Source organism: Cyprinus carpio, chromosome B25, assembly GCF_018340385.1.
Source record: "Cyprinus carpio isolate SPL01 chromosome B25, ASM1834038v1, whole genome shotgun sequence".
Lineage (NCBI taxonomy): Eukaryota > Metazoa > Chordata > Actinopteri > Cypriniformes > Cyprinidae > Cyprinus > Cyprinus carpio.
Window position 1 is genome coordinate 6144710 of NC_056621.1, and position 21330 is coordinate 6166039.

At 34.7% G+C, this 21330-nt stretch overlaps 2 protein-coding genes across 3 annotated transcripts; one reads left to right on the plus strand and one right to left on the minus strand.

Moving 5' to 3' along the window:
• Positions 1 to 982: 982 nt before the first annotated feature.
• On the minus strand, positions 983 to 15084 carry LOC109060629 (sorting nexin-1-like). Its single transcript, XM_042753522.1, has 15 exons — positions 14863 to 15084; positions 11693 to 12338; positions 9020 to 9168; positions 8596 to 8662; positions 6969 to 7012; positions 6747 to 6888; positions 6582 to 6660; positions 5293 to 5368; positions 4974 to 5087; positions 4768 to 4861; positions 4311 to 4516; positions 3564 to 3707; positions 3348 to 3428; positions 2318 to 2389; positions 983 to 2234 (listed from the first exon to the last, which is right to left on the minus strand). The coding sequence occupies exons 1-15, from the start codon at positions 14962 to 14964 to the stop codon at positions 2184 to 2186; spliced, it is 2067 nt and encodes a 688-aa protein (XP_042609456.1). The 5' UTR covers positions 14965 to 15084; the 3' UTR covers positions 983 to 2183.
• sv2 (synaptic vesicle glycoprotein 2) lies at positions 14705 to 21052 on the plus strand. 2 transcript variants are annotated; one of them, XM_042753521.1, is made up of 13 exons: positions 14705 to 14817; positions 15852 to 15908; positions 16033 to 16194; positions 16552 to 16714; positions 16850 to 16971; positions 18128 to 18291; positions 18471 to 18551; positions 18658 to 18753; positions 18839 to 18927; positions 19214 to 19344; positions 19528 to 19623; positions 19732 to 19891; positions 20517 to 21052. In XM_042753521.1, the coding sequence occupies exons 3-13, from the start codon at positions 16164 to 16166 to the stop codon at positions 20698 to 20700; spliced, it is 1317 nt and encodes a 438-aa protein (XP_042609455.1). In that variant the 5' UTR covers positions 14705 to 14817; positions 15852 to 15908; positions 16033 to 16163; the 3' UTR covers positions 20701 to 21052. The 2 variants fall into 2 exon arrangements, with proteins under 2 accessions (XP_042609455.1, XP_042609454.1); XM_042753520.1 differs by lacking the exon at positions 14705 to 14817 and adding an exon at positions 15163 to 15490.
• The last annotated feature ends 278 nt before the right edge of the window (positions 21053 to 21330 follow it).

Genomic DNA, 21330 nt, shown 5'->3' on the forward strand with positions numbered 1-21330 from the left:
TTATATATATATATATATAGGGAACTATTTTATTTGAGGGTTAAATATAAAGAGCCCAGTGTCTGTTTGTTATTTACTCGGATCATGAGTCTGTCATGAGATCTCTCTCATTTATAAACACTTATCATCTTTAATAAACACTATAATAGATTTCGAAGAAGTTATGTAAAAGGAGATTTTTGTAACTATTCCATACGGAGTTCAAATGAACATTAATTTGTGCATTCAAAATATTATATTCTTAGTTTCTACAAATGATATTAAATCAGTTTAGTATTTTTTATTTATTTTTTTAAATAATAAGTATCTAAAATAGAATGACTATTTTAGGAAGGTCAAATGGTTAGCACTTGGCATCAGGACTAAACCTGATGTCTTCATTTCTTCTGTCTGAATGGAGAATAAATGAGAATCACATGATTTCCCGTGACACACAGCCATTCATGCATTTACTGCTGACTAAACACACTCCAGTCTGAAGATAAGCCACATTCCTGATGCTCAAGTGTTATCCCAGCATTCCCACTTCATCCCAGCTCTTTAATTCAATGCTCTAAGACTTCATTCTCATCCAAAAAGAGCAACTGAACCCTGGACATTTTTTAACTTACAAACTGCTGGAAAATAAACAAGCCGAAAAGCTTAATGATTAATGAGTTTATAGTTTAAAGGCTTTTGGTGAAAGATTATTTCCGCAGCATCTGTAATATTTTTACCGCAGTAAACCTTCAATGAGGTCACGTGAAAGTGTCTCATCAAAGCTCGGAGAAACGATCGTTTACGATAAGAGCATTAAATGAGAGCTGGTGCTTACAGCACAGAACAAATACTAAAAGAGGGAAGACCTACAGGATCACTTCCTTTTTTAGTCCACTGTGTGGATGTGGATCTTTTGGCTCAAGGTTTCAGCAAAGACAATTATCAAGAAGTATCTAAACAGACACACACACCAACAACAACAAAATACTCTTAAATCAAAAGCTTGATATTTGTAATTAAATCTTTATTGTTTTTTTCAAAAGAAGTGTCCATAGTGAAAAAAATACCTGCCCCCATTTTTCTAATAAACATACTTTTGATTATTATGGCACCTAATGGTGAAGTCAAACCTGTTAACATCTGTTCAAAGTGTCATTACAGCAGGGCCCAAAATATAATTTCTACAGCAAACTAATAAACAATGAATCTGACAGTCTTATAAACTCTGACAGCAGCAAAATCTGTATAAAAAACAAAAACAAAATCTAATGAAGAAACAATCATTATTAGTAGCGTAGCAAAAGCTCATTAATTATTATAACATGCCAGAATCAAGTGGATAACACAAATACGGTTTGACACGAAATAAAAACATGTTGGCATAAATGTCTACAAATGAAAACGTAAAGTATATCAAGCATATCGGAATGAAATTCTGAAGAACTTTAAGACTGAAGTGCTTTGGGCTTCCTGCTTGACCCAGCTCTGATATTGAGAGAAAACGCTTTAGGAGTGCGCTTTTAAACATCTGTGGAAGATTTAAAATGATCCTTTGAGTAAAAACAATAAGAACAAAAAGACAAAGAAAAGAAAAACACACTGATCAATGTCTAACAGGCTGATCAGTGAGTGTAAGTGTTGACATACAGTTCCTGTCATTTCCACCGGCCAGTTTCAGTCATTTTATTTCAACAGTCCCTAATAACTGTATTACAACCTCTTCAACTTGCAAATACAATGTCATCATGGTGTTTAAAAGTGTATATAACAATATTCTGGACAAACTAGGTCACTATTTCTCTCTGAAAAGCCGGTGTAATTAGTACAAACGTCTTGACTGGTCACACAAGTGAGCTGATGGGAAGTTTCTTACTGTGTGAGGATATGACTGAGAGACGAGCGCCCTCTAGTGTACACCACTGACATCACTGCTGACGAGTAACAAGGTTTGGTTGCATACAGACGAGGAAGACACCCAGCCACCACTTGTGTTCACATCCTCCAAACAATAAAGATGCAAAGTAAGAAAATAAAGGTGAAGATTACACAGAAAATATACAGGTTACTAACTCAATCAGAGGAACGAGCGGCCGGATAGATGATTTCCCTTTGCAGCGTGATTTCTCTTGGTTTACCGGCGAGAGGTAAAGAGTGTAGAAAGGCCTCGGTTATCAGTGAGTGTGTGTTTGAGCGCGGACGCCGCCTCACGCGATCGCTTTCGCCTCCGGCAAAAACGCCTCCCAGTATTTTATCAGCTAGAGGAGAGAGAGCGAAATATGAATTATGTGTGTTTTAAAGACAATTTTGATAGATAAAATGATTGAAAATGTTTCTGTACCTGTTGTTGCGAGTTCAGCAGTGACTCCAGATATTTGACGATTTGTCTCTTAAAGTCTCGAGCTTTCTCTTTCTGTTAGCAAAGAAATTCAAATGAACAGTTAGTCGTTTTGAAGAGATGAATGTTTTGAAGGAGAATTTAAAGGAATAGTTAACCCAAAAATGATAATTTGCTGAAAATGCATTCACCCTCAGGCCATCCAAAGATGTAGATGAGTTTGTTTCTTCATCAGATCAGATTTGGATAAATGTAGCATTACTTGCTCACCAATGGATGCTCTGCAGTGAATGGGTGCCGTCAGAATGAGAGTCCAAACAGCTGATAAAAACATCACAATAATCCACAAGTAATCCACACCACTGCAGTCCATCAGTTAACGTTTTGAGAAGTGAAAAACCGCATGTCTTTAAGAAACAAATCCACCATTAAGAAGTTTTTAACTTCAAACTGTTGCTTCTGGCAAAAATACTAGTCCATAATCCATAATAACACTTCCAACAGTGAAAAAGTTAATCTCCTGTTGTCTTCTCACATCAAAATCCATCAACATTTTGTTAAGAACTGTTTTTTTTTTGTCTTTTAAATGGTGCTTGATCTGTGTATATTTCTCTCCTGATTCAGAAGACACATCTTTTTCACTGGAGGAACCAATGTTATGGATAGAGGATTCCTATTTTAGCCGGAAGCAAGAGTTTGAAGTTAAAAACGTCACAACGATGGATTTGTTTCTTACAAACACGCAGCTTTTCACTTCACAAGACATTAACTGATGGACTGGAGTTGTGTGGATTATTGTGATGTTTTTATCAGCTGTTTGACTCTCATTCTGACGGCACCCATTCACTGCAGAGGATTCTTTGGTGAGCAAGTGATGTAATGCTACATTTCTCCAAATCTGATTTGATGAAGAAACAACCTCATCTACATCATGGACAGCCTGAGGGTGAGTACATTTTCAGCAGATTTAAATTTTTGGGTGAACTATTCCTTTAATGCTGATATTTAAATCCATGTAGAAATCAGGTCTCACATCAAAGCGGATGACTTCTTTCCGTACGGTGGCTGAGATTCTCTCAAATTCTCTCTCGTACTGCGTGACTTTTGCTTCCCACTGGAGGACGGGAATAAGAGATGGCTCATTATAAAGCTGAGTTGTAAAGGTTTCAGATGTTATCGTTTATCTGTAGAACAGCAGCGAGTCTAGAAAACCTCCACCAGACAAACAGTAGCATGTTTGCGCAGTTACCTCAGCGATCTCATCCTTGGCCTGCTGGAGTTTGTCAGGTTTGTTGGCCCACAGGAGTTTGGCCTCGGCCTCTCTCTTCTTCTGGAGCATGTTCTCTGCGTCCTGCCAGCGCTGCCATGCTTTCATTCTCTGATCAAAGCAACCCTGACAATCACAATATTATTATTATTATTATTAACAGGATGTATTAAGGGTTGGAGGGTATGACTGAAATCTTACGGTGTTACAACAGGAACAAGATTAATAATTAGATACAATATGCTAAATTATACAATACAATATGCTAAAAATGATAAACATATTTTGGAAACAAATTATTAATAGGAATAAGAATAAAAAATAATAATACTTTACTTTTAATAATTTATAATAATTTTTTATTATAACTATAGGTAAATTACTCGAAGACTATACATTTTAGGATCATGATACATATATGTATGTTTATATTATTAATAATAAAATTTATATTGCATTGCTAAAAATTTAAAATTTCTTATTTGTAATTGTATTTTTTATGTAATTTTTTAAAAAATGTCTAATTATAAAAATAAATAAAAATAAATATATTATAATTATCATCAACAACAACATACAAATTTATATTTTTATACACACACAAATTATATATATATATATATATATATATATATGTATATATATATATATATACACACACACACACACACACACACACACACACACACACACAGTTTCCTTCTGTGTGTGTGTTTTGTGTGTCTGTACCTTGACAGCTCCCAACAGTCGTATATAATCGGCCAGCAGCTCTGAGAAGGTGAAGAAGTCATTGGAGGCTTGTTCCTGATGGAGCTGCTCGATTCGATCTTCCACCTCGGCCAGCTGAGACAGAGCTCGCGACAGAGCCGTGTTGTCCTCCGAGCTACCCAACATCGCCACGCTCTTCGCAAACACAGCCGTGTTCCCAGACAACTCTGAAACACACATTACACCATCAAATCAGTAGTCCACTGCCAGCATCACATGTTTTCATCATCCAGTTTATGATGGATAAAATAAAGCCCGTCCTACTTTTGATCAATAAATATATTGTGTTTCACTCAATAGATGTCACGTTACAGAAATAAAATGGGTTGCACTACATTTAAAAAAATAAAAATATCCACATTTAGGTGCAAATATCAGCTAATTTTAAAATCTGAAAATGATTGTTTGCACTTGTGACCTTTTCTGTGATTGACAAGCGATTCCACCATGACGTGAAGTTTCCGCATATGCTGTTCCTCATTTTCTACATCCTGGATCTTCTCGTCAAACCACTGAAACCAACACACAGATTTATATTCAGTATCCTTTGTAGGTTGTTTTTAAGCCTCAATCTCTGTGAAGAGGAGTTCAGTGTAGGTTAGACCTTCATGTTCTTCCACTCACCACATCCTGTTCGTTCATCTTGATGGTCATCTTGCTCACAGCATCTGTGGCTTTGTTGAGCATTTTAAGGAAGCCGGCTCCACTCAGAGCCTGTGTGCTGACTGCTCTGGGTAACTAACACACACACACAAACAAACAGAGGACATAATTATCAATACAAGCAGCAAAGCTGATGTTTCTGCATGTGAGGAATAGACAGATAAACATTTGCGAGTCACTTCTCTTAGGAAAGGTTTATGCTAATGTTGGATGTTGCAGTTGCATGTGCTGAATAATTAAAAATGATCATTTTTAGGTCACTAAACAGAAGCTGTCTCACCTCCTCTTTCTCCAAAAACTCTCTCACATCAGGATCCTGCAGTAGAGACGGGTGACACACAACCCTCTGAAGATATCTGCAATGACACAAACAAGCCTCACATTTGAAAATAGTGACATACATACAATAACTACTATAATTACTACTACTAACATTTAGATTACAGTATAAAAATTTGTTTGTTTTTCTGTTTAAATGTAAAATATACATTGATATTAATTACTACAATTATATTACTCAAAGTAATTTTTCTCTGTTCATTACAAATAAAATATATATTAATTACTACTAAAGTAATATAACATTATATTATCCTATTTAAATAACCAATAACATTAGATTAGATAATACAAATGATATTATAAAATAATCTAATTTAATATAAATTGTAATTAATATTTTATTGTATAAAGCACTATAAAAAGGTGACTTGACTAAATATCATTATATAATTACATTTGAACGAGGACAGAAAAAATACATTCAATGTTTGTAGTAATTAATATAAATATACATAACACTTAGTTTACTTGGATATTCAGTATTTTATAATAATAAAATGTAAGCAGTAATCAATATTAAATTATATTATCCAAATTGAATAATTTTAAATGTTAAAATTTGAATATATTAAAATTAGTTAGCAATAACATTATATTACATCTATCCACATTAAAATTAAAATGTAAATTAGTATTAATTATAACATTATATTTCATATAATATGCATGTAATTTTCAGTCCTCATTAAAAACATACGTATTTACTACTATATTTAAACTGTATTACATTATATTATTTAATTTACGTAACTTTTAAAGTAGTTTAAGTAATTATTAATATTAATTACTATTAACTACTATTATATTATATGACATTATATTATTCAAAGTAATTTTTCTGTCCACATTAATTAAAATATATACATTTATATTAACTACATCAATAGTATTTTTATATTCTATTCTATTCTATTCTATTCTATTCTATTCTATTCTATTATATATTATATTATATTATATTATCCAGCCTAAGTAATTTTTCAGGCCTCATTAAAATACTGTATAGCAGCAATTTGAGATTTTAGACCAATAAGATTTCATTGGAGGCGGGGCAACTTAGCACGATGTAATGAAAAGAGAAACCGAATGAGTGAAAAAAAAATGTTCTGACATGCCACACTGTTAACGACTCTGGCTGGTCAAGACAAAAAGTCAAAGAAGAATTAGGATTCAGCAATTTCCTTCAGTGCACCTAGATAAGAACCAATGTCATCTTGAGTGACGAACCTCTCTAGAGCAGCTCTCCTCCGCTCCACAAACTCTGCTGATGATGGGTCCTCCTTCCCAACTTTGACTTTTGTCATACCTGTCAAATCCACGCACATTTATTCAGAATCAGCCACGTATTCACAATCAGATCAGATCGGATGCATTAGCAGAGCAGGTTCTTACCCAGAATGCTCTTCTCTGGTGGTGGAGGTACGATGTATCCATTCTGTGAGTGTTTCTCCGAGAGCTTTTCATACAATCCCAGGAAATCACTGAAACGTCTGCGGACGGTAAACGTCTTGCTACGGAACATGGTTAGTGACGTCTGGGGAACAATGAGAAAAGTGTGAGATTTAGACTGCGTGTCATATCATGTGAAAGTGTGAACAGGATGAGTGAAGAGACCTGTGTTGAAACTTTGTAGGCCATGTAAGCGTTCATACCATCACCTGTGAGGAGAAGAAAGAGAATCAGCTCACATGAGCAAAACATATTCCAACAGACCAAAATAAAACCAAATCATAAAACACATGTGCTGCTAATGTACATGTTTAAATATTAGAGCTGGTTATACAAAAGTCACAGGTTTAGTCCCAGGTAGCTGAGATGCTTTATGATCCTGCTCTTCTGGCTGAAAATAAAGTCTTAACTGGCCAAAGCTGGTCTCCAAGACTTTTCTGGTTGGCTAGTTTTAGAAGAGCTGTCAGCTTTTCAGACGAAACCAATTTAACACCAGTTTCTCCAGGCCAGAAGCAAACTGGTGTAAATAAGACCCTATGATCTCAGCAAGACAGAAAATGCAGATGGAATCGAAAAAAAAAATATAATAAACACCACGTAAATATTCAAAATAAAACAACTGACAGAGCCCTATAAATGCAAAAAATTAATAAATATTTTGTTAATATTTTATAAATTCAATTGATTAAACATGATTTTGGTCATTAAAATTTAATCAAAAGATATACATATATATATATATATATATATATATATAAAAATTAAAACACAATTTTGAAAAAAGTAAACAGATTTCAAAAGACCCCTTAAAATTTAATTTCTGCTAATCTGTCGTCAAACTGTGTAAGTTTTATAATTCCAATTAATTAGACATGCTTTCTGATTACCAAAATGAAATTTAACCATTAAAATGGAATCTAGAAAAATTTAAACTGAAAAAAGCAGAATCCAGAAGAATTATTGAAAAAAAAAATGGTAAAGTATTTTATTGGTATATTATATATATATATATATATATATATATATATATATATAAATATATATATATAAAATATAATACTTTATTTTATTGGTATATATATATATATATATATATATGTAAACCAATAAAATAAATAAATACATAATAAAACACGTTTCATAAAAAAAAGAAAAAAAAGATTTTACTATTGAACCACTCAAGATTTACACATTTAAATGAACTGTGTTATGATTGGCTAATCTATTTGCATATTAGTTGGATTAGGGAGGGAGTTTTGCTTTAAAATACATTCAAATCTTTTTTTTTTTTTTTTTTTAAAGAACAAGAAAAATCCTGGTTTTATTATAGGATCTGTCTATGCTAAACAGTTATGCCCCAAGATCCTCCAAAGCAAATGTATTTCTGCAATTGTAACTAGATAATAATCAGTGTCTGCTAAATAACAAACAACCAAAACTCATCACATCTTCTCTATACCTGTCTATAAAACCATAAGGCCATATATAGCCAAACAGTCAGTAGGTGAGCAAACAGAAACCCTACACATCTTCCCTTTAACATTTAGTGCTGATTTTAGACATTGCTGTAACACCACACCTTTAAAAAAGGAGAAGGACAGGAAATGAAAAATAGCTGGCACAGGACAAAAAGAGGAAGCTTCAGACAGCCGCATCAGTGACTCAGATCCTTAATTAGAACAATTTCACCTCATAAGATAGTGATCTCACTACTGGGTTCAAACGCTATTTTAAACTAATGTTTTATGAGCACAGTATTAAAAAAAGAGAGATATTAGAAAGTTAATCTTACCGACTTTCTCTGGATTCGTGACAGAAATGTTCAGATCAAACTTGTCCTCACTTTCCTCTTCCTCCAGCTTTATGTAAAAAAAAGGAAACAGAAAAAGGAGAAAGGAAGTGGGAAACCGAGTGAGAACTGCTTCTGAGATGTACGTGAAGGTTTGATCTGATCTCTAGAGATGGGAATCGCAATACATTTAACAAAAATCTGGCTTGGATTCTGATTCCATTTGATGGTTTTAGTATATTTAAATTAATTTGATGTGTAAGTGAATTTTAGATCAAACAGAAATAAATAATGCATGAGTCTTTTCGACCGATTCATTAAAAAGAATCAGCTCACAAGAGTCATTGCGTGTGAACTTGGTCATTCAGTATTTTTTTTTTTTTACAGCTGATTCTCAAGCTCTTTATAAGATCAGGGAGTGTTTTACCTCCTCCAGGGTTTTGGACGGAGCTTTGCTGGAGCTGCTGGCTACAGAGGCGGCAGGAGCCGATAGTGACGGTTTCACAGCGTCTTTCTTCTTGCGGTCATTAAGAGGACTGTCCAGAGACAACTCCACTGTAGCTTCTGAGAAAAACAGTGAGAGAAAGTGCATTTTATGTATTCAATAAAACTAAAAAGATAGCATAGAAAACAAACACACATATAAATGCAAAACACATTCCATCAGCAACATAACGCAGGGTGAGAGGGTAAAGATCACTGAGGAATTCCTTTTCCTCTTCCTGAGTCAATGCTGAGAAAGCGAATTCATCATCCATCGCTCAAAAGTGATGTGTATGCATTCCTGTTCGTACAATATATGTTCCAGTAAAAAGAGTCAACAGCAGGAAAAGGTTTCTTGTTGAAAAAACACTAAGCCTGAAAACCCTACAGCACTTCCATTCAGCGTTATTTTAGTTTTACTTATATACTATGATAGCATTTATTAATATTTTGAATACTTTCAGTTTTTGAGTTCAAGTTTTAGTAATTTTGTTATGAGCTTTTGTCATCTTCTTTGGAAATATTCACAGTATTTCTATGTAGCTTTATTTTTATTTCAGCTCTAATTTTATTAGTTCAACCTTTTTCAGCTTTATTTCAATCAACAAAAACTAGTAGTTAAACGGATAGTTCAACCAAAAAATGCAAATTCTGTCATTAATTACTCACCCTCATGTCGTTCCAAAACTGTAAGACCTTCATTCATCTTCAGAACACAAATTAAGAAGTTTTTGATGAAATCTGAGAGCTCTCTGACCCTCCATAGACAGCAATGTAATAAACACGATCAAGGCTCAGAAACGTAGCAAGGACATCGTTAAAATAATCCATGTGACATCAGGTGTTCAGACGTAACTTTACGAAGTTACGAGAATACTTTTTGTGTGCAAAGAAAGCAAAAATAATGACTTTATTTAACAATTCGTCTCCTCCAAACAATATATGCAACGTATATACACGGATACAGTGTTTACGCTTTGATCTGAATGTAAACAGCGTATCCACGTACATGCGTTACATATGTTGAGATGTGATACTCTCCAAAATGGCGCTACAATTCCTTTATTATATGAATAAAATCTTTATTTTTTTCTTTGCACACAAAAAGTATTCTTGTAGCTTACCACTGATGTCACATGGAGTATTTTAACGATCTCCTTTCTACATTTTTTGAGCTTTGATCTTGTGAGGATGCTTGCTGTCTATGGAGGGTCAGAGGGCTCTCGGGGTGCATCAAAAATATCTTAATTTGTGTTCAGAAGATGAACGAAGGTCTTACAGGTTTGGAACGACATGAGGGTGAGTAATTAATGACCGAATTTTCATTTTTGGGTGAACTATCCCTTTAACAATAAAACACTGGTCCAAATGTTTGTTTTGAATTCCTTTGACTAAATTCCCCTGTGAAAGCCTAAATGTTGTCTGGGAACTTAAATCAAACATTTAAATGTATATACAGTATGATGTTCAAATGTCTTGGAAAGAAGAGTAAAATAGGTTTATGCCTTTGATGGCCAAAAATGCTGTTTAGGTAGCTAGCTCGCAAGGTTTTGAAACACAAATCGAACTTTTAAATGCAAAATGTTCAAGCGCACATAAGATGCCCAAAAACGTCATTATTTACGTCTTTATTACGTCTTTTTATTTTCACCAAAAAAGGAGACAATTTGTTATTGCAGACTGCTCTACATGAGTGCGGTTGCCAGATATCAAGAGTTCAAATCCCTGAATCAGAGCTTAGCTGTTTCATTTTCTGCCAGGTGTTTTGTTTATTTTATGCAAATAATATATATATTTTTAAATCAGTTTAACCATTATACAGCGTGACGAAAATGTTACTAAGATTTCACTGACTAAAATCTGACTAAAAAGCTCATAGCCTACTTTTCGTGGCTTACTAAACAAAAACAGGACAAGGTTGATAAAATAAAATATGATAATCAAAATGTACATTTAAGTAAGACTAAGACTAAACTAAAAAAGGCTGCCAAAATTAATACTGCTGTACGGTTAGTTAATAATAAACTTATTGCTAAAATGTCAAGTTTTCATTGACTAAAACTAGACTATAATACTTCCGGTTTTCTTCAACTAAAACTAGTCTAAAATGTTGAGACTTTTACCCCCAGTTTCACAGACCAGGCTTAAGCTAGTCCTGGACTAAAATGCATGTTTGAGCTGTTTTAACAGAAAGCCAGTTGCACTGACATATCTTAAAATTTGTCAGTATCATTGTTTTGTCTCAAGATGCACAACAGCGATGTTTTTTTTCTAAATCACATTTACAAAAGCTAATTAAATTCTCTAATTGAACTAAGACTTAATCCTGGTTTAGTCTAAACCCTGTCTGTGAAACCGGGCCATAGTCAACTAAATGTTTTATAAATATTAATGTGATGTTGTTTAATAATTATGTTATTAATTAAATGTTGAGTTTTTCACAGGACTAAGACAAAAATTGAAAATAGCCTACAAAATTAACACTAATTCGAACAGTCTCACATACCCACGATGCCCAAAAACTGCTGTCCATGTAGGTAGTTTACTAGGTTTCAGAAGTGCCACAGTTATGATCTGGTGTCACAGGTGTGATGTTTTGTAGTTGATGAGAGATGATGCTGCTCATAGTGGTGAACGTTGTTGGTGGAGCTGCTGCTGCTGCTGGCGGGGGGTTTCTGGGCAGGTGCCGTCAAGGCTTCCTCTGTGAACAGATCCGTGGGGTCGTCTTTAACCTGTGGCTTGACCTTCACGTCTGATTTCACCTCTGTGAAAACATCGACAGGTGGTCCTGAAGGCTGAGGCTTCTTCGTCACAACTTTTGGTGTCTCCTTAAACAGATCCTCCTCATCCTCATCATCACCGAACAGCTCCGCGCTCGCTGCTTTCTTGACAGAAGAAGAGCTGTTGTTGCTGCCCTTTGGAGGGTCTTCGAAAAAATCCTGCTGTCGAGCTGCGTTTTTATGCACCGGTGGTTCACCGAGGACATCAGACTTTGGCGCTTCTACAGGCTCGTTTAAGAGATCAGGCATGGGATTCTGGACCTCAGATGAACTCATTACTTCGCTATCATCGTCCAGCGGCTCGCTGAACAGGTCGACGGCCTCATCGCTACTAGGTGAAGGGATCTTGGTGTCTACTTTCTTCTGGGGCTCAGAGTTAATGTTGCTAAGAGGATCGCTGAAGATGTCTTCTGGTGGCTCGTTGAAGATGTCTTTAGGAGGTCTGGTTGAGTCCGGTGACGGAGAATCCATCTCTGAGATTGACTAGGAACAGCAAAGAAATGATCATAGAGCTAATGTTGTAAAGTTACTATAAATATATCTATTATGAGCTGAAACAAGATTAGATTGTGTTCAACAGCCAGTGCAATACTTTTCCATCTGGCATGGCATTTAATTAAATACATTAAAAATGTTTGGGCTGAATCTCACATAATATTCCTGGTTAAAGTTCACCAATAAATAAATAAATAAAGGAATCCATTTTTATTTTTTATTATTTTATTTTGCATTGAAAAGTAAGCATATGTTCCACCCAAATTCTTATTATTGGAACAGTAATTATATATTTATCAAGTTAGTATTTGTTATTTTATGTATTTGTGTGTCTCTACAACTGATGATTTAAAATAAACTTTTTTAAAATTTAATGTTTTTTTTTTTTTTAAATGCTATTTCACTATTGTGACAGTAATTACACATGGTAAAATGGTAAAAATATGATAAAATATTTACCATATTTTAAATATGGTAAATATGGTCAAATATAAGAGTCTGATGCATACCATTGCCGTCGTTCAACCGGAAACTCCATCGCAAACCAACTTGGTGGTAAGTTTAAAGTTTGTATGTGGTAATTTACATTAGGGCTGCACAACAAGAATCATAACTGTCGATTATTCCCTTGAAAATGTAATTGCGATTAATTATGATTATCACAATTTATATTGAATGATGTTTATACCATTGTTTGATGCAACTGCATGCCGTATTTTTATATGAAAATAAACAAGCTGGAAACACTCTAACTGAAAAACCTATATGAATTAAGCCTCAAATGTCAACTATACGTCTGATTGGTTTCTTCTTTAAATTATAAAAAAGTCAAAATATGAATGGTATTGCAATGTTATACTATTGAATGGTATTACAATGTTATACTATTAAAATAATGGGGAAAAACCCTTTAGATAACATGTAGAAAGAAAAAAATGCATCTTAAGCATGCAGAATAACGTAAGTGGACTTTGAATGATTATGTAATTCTGGCATCCATAAATGTAATCGTGATTAGAAATTCGATTAATTGTGCAGCCCTACTTTATGTGATGTGGCAGCAGTTTTATTGTATTCATTATTATTATTTACTTATTTGAGGTGCACGTGTGGGAATGGTGTTTAAATGCCCAGTGAGGCTGAAAACCTGTGCTGTTTACGAAGTACACAACAAAAGGTTCGAATTGTATTGCTATGGTATCGAGGAAAAAAAATAATTTTAACCACTGATTCTTCACATCATCATCTTTCGGCAATGAAAACAAAACAAATTTGTTTTCACAGCGAAGAACACAGTGTCTTCTTGACACTTCTAACTACCGGAATTGTTTGTGGGAAGGTCAGAGTGTTCGTATTTCGTGGGCGGGATTATGCAAATGTGTTAACTCGTGACGTATATAGGTAACAGGCAGAAGATTCGAAAATATGACGACTCGTTAAGGTGGTTCAGAGTCGACTCTTTTTTTTAAAAAGACGATATCTTTATCATGCACTTTTTTTGATGTACTACTTTGCAGACTGTTTGCATTGAAGGACAGCAATGTTACAAACTGCAAAATAGATATTTCTGGTAAACCCATATGACCAGCTCTTTAACGATATAAAAGGTTGCAACTCACGAATCAACCCACGCTGGGTTCAAACCTTCAACCTTCCAGTTACTAGCCCAGATCTTTAACCACCAATCCACCCTATCATGACTCACGTACAGCAACTGTAAATTTCTTCCCACACAGCAAAATCTTCACAAAATAAAAGCTTGCTAAGGGAGAAAAAAAGGGCATTGGGACGTTCACTCACATCTGAGTCTCACATGATCACACCAGTGTACTTTGACCTGAAAAGACTGGAATTATTACACTAAATAAATACTGACTGCTGGACACTAGAGACAGTCATTAGAGACAGAGCTGCCTTCCCAGTACTCATATTTTAGTTTGGCTCTGCATGCATGCATGCATATATAAATATATATATATATATATGTATATAATATATATATATATATATATATAATATAAATATATATATATATATATGCATATTTTACACGTATAAAAATACTTTAGCTACAGGCTGTTGGGTGGTTTTGCATAAACAAGTTCAAGTACAGTCACACTTCCTTTATTAGACATAACCTGTTTATTTTACACACATACGCGCTCTCTCTAACAGTGTGACTTCAGTCAGTTTGAAAAAACTGGGTCACATTCCTTCTGATGTTATTTACTCAACTACAAGAGTCCTTCAAGAACTTAAGTGTGTTACATGCAGGCCTAAACCCAGATCTATTTAACCCCGCGGAAGGACCAAATCTGAGGAGATGATGTAAAAACGTGTCGTTATTAAATCATTACGCAAGTATGATTACAGAAAACTATAAACCAGCAGAGCTGAAGAAGAACGGGCAGATCTGAGGGTGTCAGAGAAGTGAAAGTGATCGGTCTTCTCTTTCTGTCTGTATGAGGTATGCAGCTTTAGCGTTATAAACGCGTTTAACTGCGTTACTCACCGTTCCCGTGAACGCATCCGCGCCCTCGTCGCTGTCCTCCAGCAGCTCGGGCTCCTCTGAGTCCGGGAAAGGCGGAGGACTGCGCTCCGAGCTGGCCGCCATCTTCAGCTACACACACACACACACACACACACACGGAAAAACTATATTTTACAAGCGGAGAGCGCGAGAGAGAAAATGACAGAGCGACATAGACCTGAAACGGAGAGCGAGAGAGAGAGGGAGAGACTGTGAGAAACAGCGACGCCTGTTGGTCAAGAGGGGCGGGGTTTGCTCTGTTACGTCACGCCCACAAGCCCACCCTCAAAGTATTGCAAAATAATATTTTACGTATACACTGATAAATTGTTTTTAACAAAAAACGCTTGAGCTCAGCAATTATGGAGATCTATATTTTTACACGGAGAGAATTCGAGGAAGCGCGCGTGAGAGGGACAGGCCTTGGCGTGACGTTGACACAAACCACGCCCACCGAAGCGTCTGTTTACGGAAGGAGCGAATTGAATCATTTGATCAGCGGTCATGTAGTTTATTCTCACAGTTTCATTTGAATTACATTTTATTATGCCTCGACGGAGTCAGGAAGACACAGAACCCCTGATTCCGTTCACTCACATCGACGAAGACGGTTAATGCATTATTATTCATCATGTAACGTTAAAACGTAACGTGCTTTCGTATGCTAGACATTTGACTATTACATTGTACTCAGAACATGTTATGCACAAAATTTGAACAACAACAAAAAATAATAATACTGTAGTAGTATGTATATATATATATATATATATATATATATATCTATATATATATATATATATATATATATATATATATATATATATATTTGTAGTGGTGGCAAAATTATTAGAACACTTAAGCAGCTAAAAATGGTTTTAATCAGTTATTTCTATCTTTTGCTGTAGTGTGTCAGTAGGAAATATCAGTTTACATTTCCAGACATTAATGATATATTATGTTTCCATTAGATGACCAGGCGTCCAGCAGAAAGAAACTTTCATATGAGGAGGCTGTTGAGAAAGCAGGTGAAATCATATTTATTTTACCTTTATGTATACAGTGTGTGCTATATAATAATTCCAGCATTTAGTTTCATATGTGTGTCCAGATGCAGTGGTCAGCGATCCTCATGTTTCTGTCTGTCTACAGGGTTTGGGCTCTTCCACTGGCTGCTATTGGCCGTCTGCGGCTGGGCGAACGCCAGCGATGCTGTGGAGATCCTGTGTGTGTCCTTCCTCCTGCCCACGGCACGCTGTGACCTCCTGCTGACCTCAGCCGACATGGGGCTCCTCACCGCCAGCATATTCCTTGGTTATTATCTGTGCTGCTTTCTTATTTATTTCATCATGTTGCATTTTAAAAACAGAAAATAAGGCATTTGTGATTCATTCATGTTGAGAAAACGGTTACGACAATCTTAAACTGCATGTCAAACAAAGACCATCAAACATTAACTTCTTTATTTTTATCAAATAAATTGTTAAAAGAGGTCAAAAATGCAGTTTGTGCCCTATATGGTTGCCTTATCACTTGTCTGAAAACTGCAGAGTCATGCTTTTTACAAGAAATACATAACCGACCCAGTGATTAAAACTGCTGAGATAATCGTGTGATTTGACTTGCTGCTCAGTAAGATATACGGTGTCTAACGGCTGCTTCCTTCGGCAGGGATGATGGTGGGCGGTTATGTTTGGGGGTATCTGGCTGATCGCAGAGGAAGGCGGAGTGTTCTGGTCGTCTCTCTGGCAGTGAATGGCACATTTGGGGCGGTGGCCAGTTTGGCCCCGAGTTTCTGGCTCTTTTTGCTCCTGCGGTTCTTCAGTGGAGTCGGGTAATGACATGCCAGAAGAGTTTTTACATACACAGAGACATTCTGGATAGGTTCTGGTTTAGGTAGAAATCATACAGACAGAATCTGGACTCATTTTACTAGAATCACATGAATGCATCTGTGTCTCACTCTCAGGGTCGGCGGCTCCATTCCTGTCATCTTCTCCTATTTTTCTGAGTTTCAGCCGCGTTTGAGGAGGGGGGCTATGATCAGCGCTCTAGCCACCTTCTGGATGGCTGGAAATATTTTAGCGGCAGGTAAAAACATCATCCTCTGAGCTGAGAGAGGAGTGTCTCTAAAATACTGTCTAGAAGGATGGACTAATCATTTTTCCTGTTTTAATATTTAAACATGAGCAGTAAATAAATAACGCATTCAAAACATCTAGAGATTTACTATATATATATATATATATATATATATATATATATATATATATATATAATAATTCAATTAAAGACAACAACACATAGCCAATAATGTATATACAGTATGAATAAAAAATATAAAAGATATATAAACGTAAAATAAAAAAAATGCATAAGACAAAAGTAAATAACCAAATATGCATACATTGATAAATAAAACTAAAAAAGGTGTACAAAACAAAAATGCTTAAAGACAAGAATAATGTATGTATGAATAAAAAATATAAAAGATATGTAAACGTAAAATAAAAAATGCATAAGACAAAAGTAAATTACCAAATTTACATACATTGATAAATAAAAATAAAAAAAGATGTACAAAATAAAAATGCTTAAAGACAAGAATAATGTATGTATGAATAAAAAATATAAAAGATATATAAATGTAATATAAAAAAATGCATAAGACAAGTAAATAACCAAATATGCATACATTAATAAATAAAAATAAAAAGATGTATAAATAAACATAAAATAAAATTGCTTAAGGATAAGAATAATGTATATATGAATAAAAAATGTAAAAGATTTATAAACATATAATAAAAAATGCATAAGACAAAAGTAAATAACCAAATATGCATACATTAATAAATAAAAATAAAAAAATGTATTAAAAAAACAAAATAAAAATGCTTATAGACAAGAATAATGTATGTATGAATAAAAAATATAAAAGATATATAAACATAAAAAAATGCATAAGAAAAAATAATTACCATAAATGTACACTTGATAAATTTTAACAATATATAAAATAACCATAAAATAAAATATATAGATGCTTAAGCAAAATTTGTATTAATATATTAATATAATTAAAACATTAAAAACACAAAGTGTATAAATTACATGCCACTATATAAAAACAAAAAGGCTCTAAATAATCAGCTAATTAATAGGCTGTACTCATTCATTGTCATCATCTGCCCAAAACATGCACACATTAATATTGATTTTAATACATATGTTGTGTTTTGTCCAGGCGTGGCGTGGTTGGTGATTCCCAGAACATATTTGATTGCTCACTGGGGTTGGTTGGATTTTCAGAGTTGGCGTCTTTTTGTGGTCCTCTGCTCTGTCCCCAGTCTGTCATCAGCTCTTGTTTTCAGACTGTTGATGCCCGAGAGCCCCAAGTTCCTCATGGAGGTGCGTACCGACTGATACTTTACTTTTTACTTTAGACTGCTGTAAAAGTTCAACGAATAGCTTGTGAATTCTACCACTTCATATGAATCTGAACAAGTTACAGTTCTGGAATTTAGTAGAATTGAGTTCTGTTACAGAGTTGGTGGCTCATTATTTCACTATGTGTTTCTCTTCCACAGGCAGGACGTGAGACAGAGGCTTTGTTGGTGTTCCAGAAGATGTTCAAACTGAACAACAGATGCGCCACAAAACCATTTCCTGTATGTATCGCCTCATTGATGTTTGCATCCAATTCTAGGCCAACCTTATTCATAAAGGAAACTATCATTATGGTGTCAGTTGATAAAACAGAGTTTCTCTTAACAGGCAGCGGGTCTTATGATAAGATCCAAAGATGATGGAGTAAAAAACAGACCCACTAGCAGCTCAAGATGTCAGCGGCTCAGCCAGCAACTCAAACAGGTTCACAGCACCCTTCACACATTATTGAGATTTTGTTTATCTGCTTTCTATTAACGCTAACATGGCCTTGCTGGTTCTTCCACAGGCTTTGGACCCCATGAACCAGCTGTTTGTTGGACCGCTGGCTTCCAGAAGTGTCGTTCTGCTGTTTCTATTCTTCTGCATTTCATTTGGGTACTTAAATTATACAAATGATAAAGGCAAAATATTCTGCCTGTTTAAGGTTGTTGTTTTTTTTCTAAAGTCAACTAATAATGTTAGTCAAGGTTTTTACACCCAAGTCAGTTTTCACATATTTTTGCTACACTTTAATATGTAAATGAGCTCTGTTCTGATTGGCTAAACACCACACAAGCTGTTTTTGCTACTGTACCTTTAAGATCTGAATCTGTTATTACTCATTTAAAATGCTGCAAATTATGATTAAGTATGATTCGATGTTGTAATCCTCTGTGTGCAGGTATTATGGCTTATGGATGTGGTTTCCGGAGCTTTTTAAGAGAGCTGAGGATGGAGGGTCTCCATGTGCAAAGAGAGGGTCTCGAGTCCAAAGCTCAGAAAATGAAAGCTGCTATCCAGTCCAAACTGCAGGTTAATGTTACAAAACCAGACCAAAAGAGACTAATCATTATTTTTCCCATCAGCAAAAGCACAAAACATATGAAATATGTTAGTTATACTATCAGGAAGTGTATTTTAGTTTGTTGTCATGACATTCAAGCAGTATTTATAATGGCTTTGTGTCGTTTGCATGTGTTCCTGTGTGTTTTCTAGTGTATATGGAGGGTTTCGTAACAGCGGCTTCAAACTTGCCGGGAAATATCTTCACGATCCTTCTCATGGACCGAATTGGCGGGAAAATCCTGCTTTGTTAGTAGTTTCCAATGTTTGAATGCTATATTGCTATATTGAAATATTAAAAGCAACATATTAAAGAATATATAATAATGATGCGGATGTTTTTTCTCTGTCTGGTAGCCGTCAGTTTGCTGGTGTCCAGCCTGAGTGTGTTTGTCATCTACATGGTGGAGACTAAAACTCAGAGTCTGATCGTGTCCTGCGTGTTCAGCGGAGTTTCTGTCGTCTCCTGGAACGCTCTGGACGTGCTGGGAACTGAACTTTATCCCACACAACTACGGTAAACCCTTACATTCATCGTAATCTTATACTGCTACTGATTTCACATGTAAAGAGGTCAGCCAATCGTAACAGAGCGGTGGTTTTACACCTCATTCTTCACCCTAATTCTTAATTCTTTTTCAGTTAACGTGTCAATTTTTTTCTGACCTTACTGACCTAGTGAGCATTTCCATGCCTTAACTTTGCAATTTCTGTATTGCATTAATTTTGAATATTTCTCATGGGGATTTAATTTTTTTAGAGTTAAACCTCTTTCTTAGCTCATTTTACCTGTAAAAGGACATATTAAATTTCAATTATAAATGTATAAATATATATATATATATATATATATTATATATATATATATATATATATAATTATAAATTATTAAATACAAACTTATTAGTAGTTATTAAGATTGATGTGGTTTGGGATTGGTAAAATGTGCTTGGGAATATCAACGTGCCTAATAATTATGTGTGCGGTGTAAATTACATTTTAAAATAGGTTCAGTTATTTTCAATTGTAACAATTTTTCACAATTGTATTATATTTTTGGTCAATTAAATGCAGCTTTGGTGAGCAGAAGAATTCTGAGGATTTAAAGAATGAATGCATTAATCGCAGTTTCTCTTCTGTAGCTCATCAGCTCTGGGGGTTTTCACTGGAGTGGGTCGTGTGGCGGCCATCATGGGAAATGTAGTGTTTGGGCAGCTGGTGGACTCTAACTGTGCCGTACCTCTGCTGATGGTGTCTGCGCTCCTGCTGGCAGGAGGACTGGCGGCTCTACGACTGCCTCAAACTAAACAGACTGAACTCACATGATACAAACACACTCTCAGTTGACATCACCTGTCAATCCTGGGAGTTTGGGACCAAACACTAAACCAAAGAGCTTTGACACTTTGCAGTTTTGCCCTAAATGTTGCACATGTTCACTTCGAGAAGTCGGCCCACAGAGTCTGCACATTTTTTGCCATATTTTCTGTTCTAATTGTGGATAAATATTTTTGGATTTTAATATGGTATGCTGTGAGTAATTCTTAATGATAGCTTAAAATGAAATCTCAAATATATAATAAACGGAATAATCTGTGATTTGAAGTATTTGTATAATAAAAAGTCATAAACTGTGTAATATCTTGTTTTTAACAAAAAATAAAAATGTTGGGCGGTATGTAATTTGATATTAGTTTATTTTATATAAGTTGAGTTACATTTTACATTAGTTAATTTTATAATATCAAAAATAAATACATTTATATTATATGAATATATATTATACATAAAATTGTTATTGTTTATACCAGTGTTGAGTGGCATCTGATTTTATTTTGATGATATTGTTGAATTATAATCAGATTATATTCAATTAACTTGACATTTGTCTTTGCATATTTCTCTTTTGAGAGTTTTTTTTTCATTATTGAGCCTAGAAATAAACAGAACATCCAA

Excerpts from the sequence above, each read along its gene's own strand:
- LOC109060629 (XM_042753522.1), bottom strand. The coding sequence starts at position 14,964 with ATGGCGGCCAGCTCGGAGCGCAGTCCTCCGCCTTTCCCGGACTCAGAG. Across the intron at positions 6,889-6,968 it reads CCTACAAAGTTTCAACACAG|ACGTCACTAACCATGTTCCG; the intron begins GTCTCTTCACTC and ends ATTGTTCCCCAG. Across the intron at positions 4,862-4,973 it reads AGATGAACGAACAGGATGTG|TGGTTTGACGAGAAGATCCA; the intron begins GTGAGTGGAAGA and ends TGTTGGTTTCAG.
- sv2 (XM_042753520.1), top strand. The coding sequence starts at position 15,427 with ATGCCTCGACGGAGTCAGGAAGACACAGAACCCCTGATTCCGTTCACT. Across the intron at positions 16,715-16,849 it reads CGGTTCTTCAGTGGAGTCGG|GGTCGGCGGCTCCATTCCTG; the intron begins GTAATGACATGC and ends TCTCACTCTCAG. Across the intron at positions 19,345-19,527 it reads CTATCCAGTCCAAACTGCAG|TGTATATGGAGGGTTTCGTA; the intron begins GTTAATGTTACA and ends TGTGTTTTCTAG.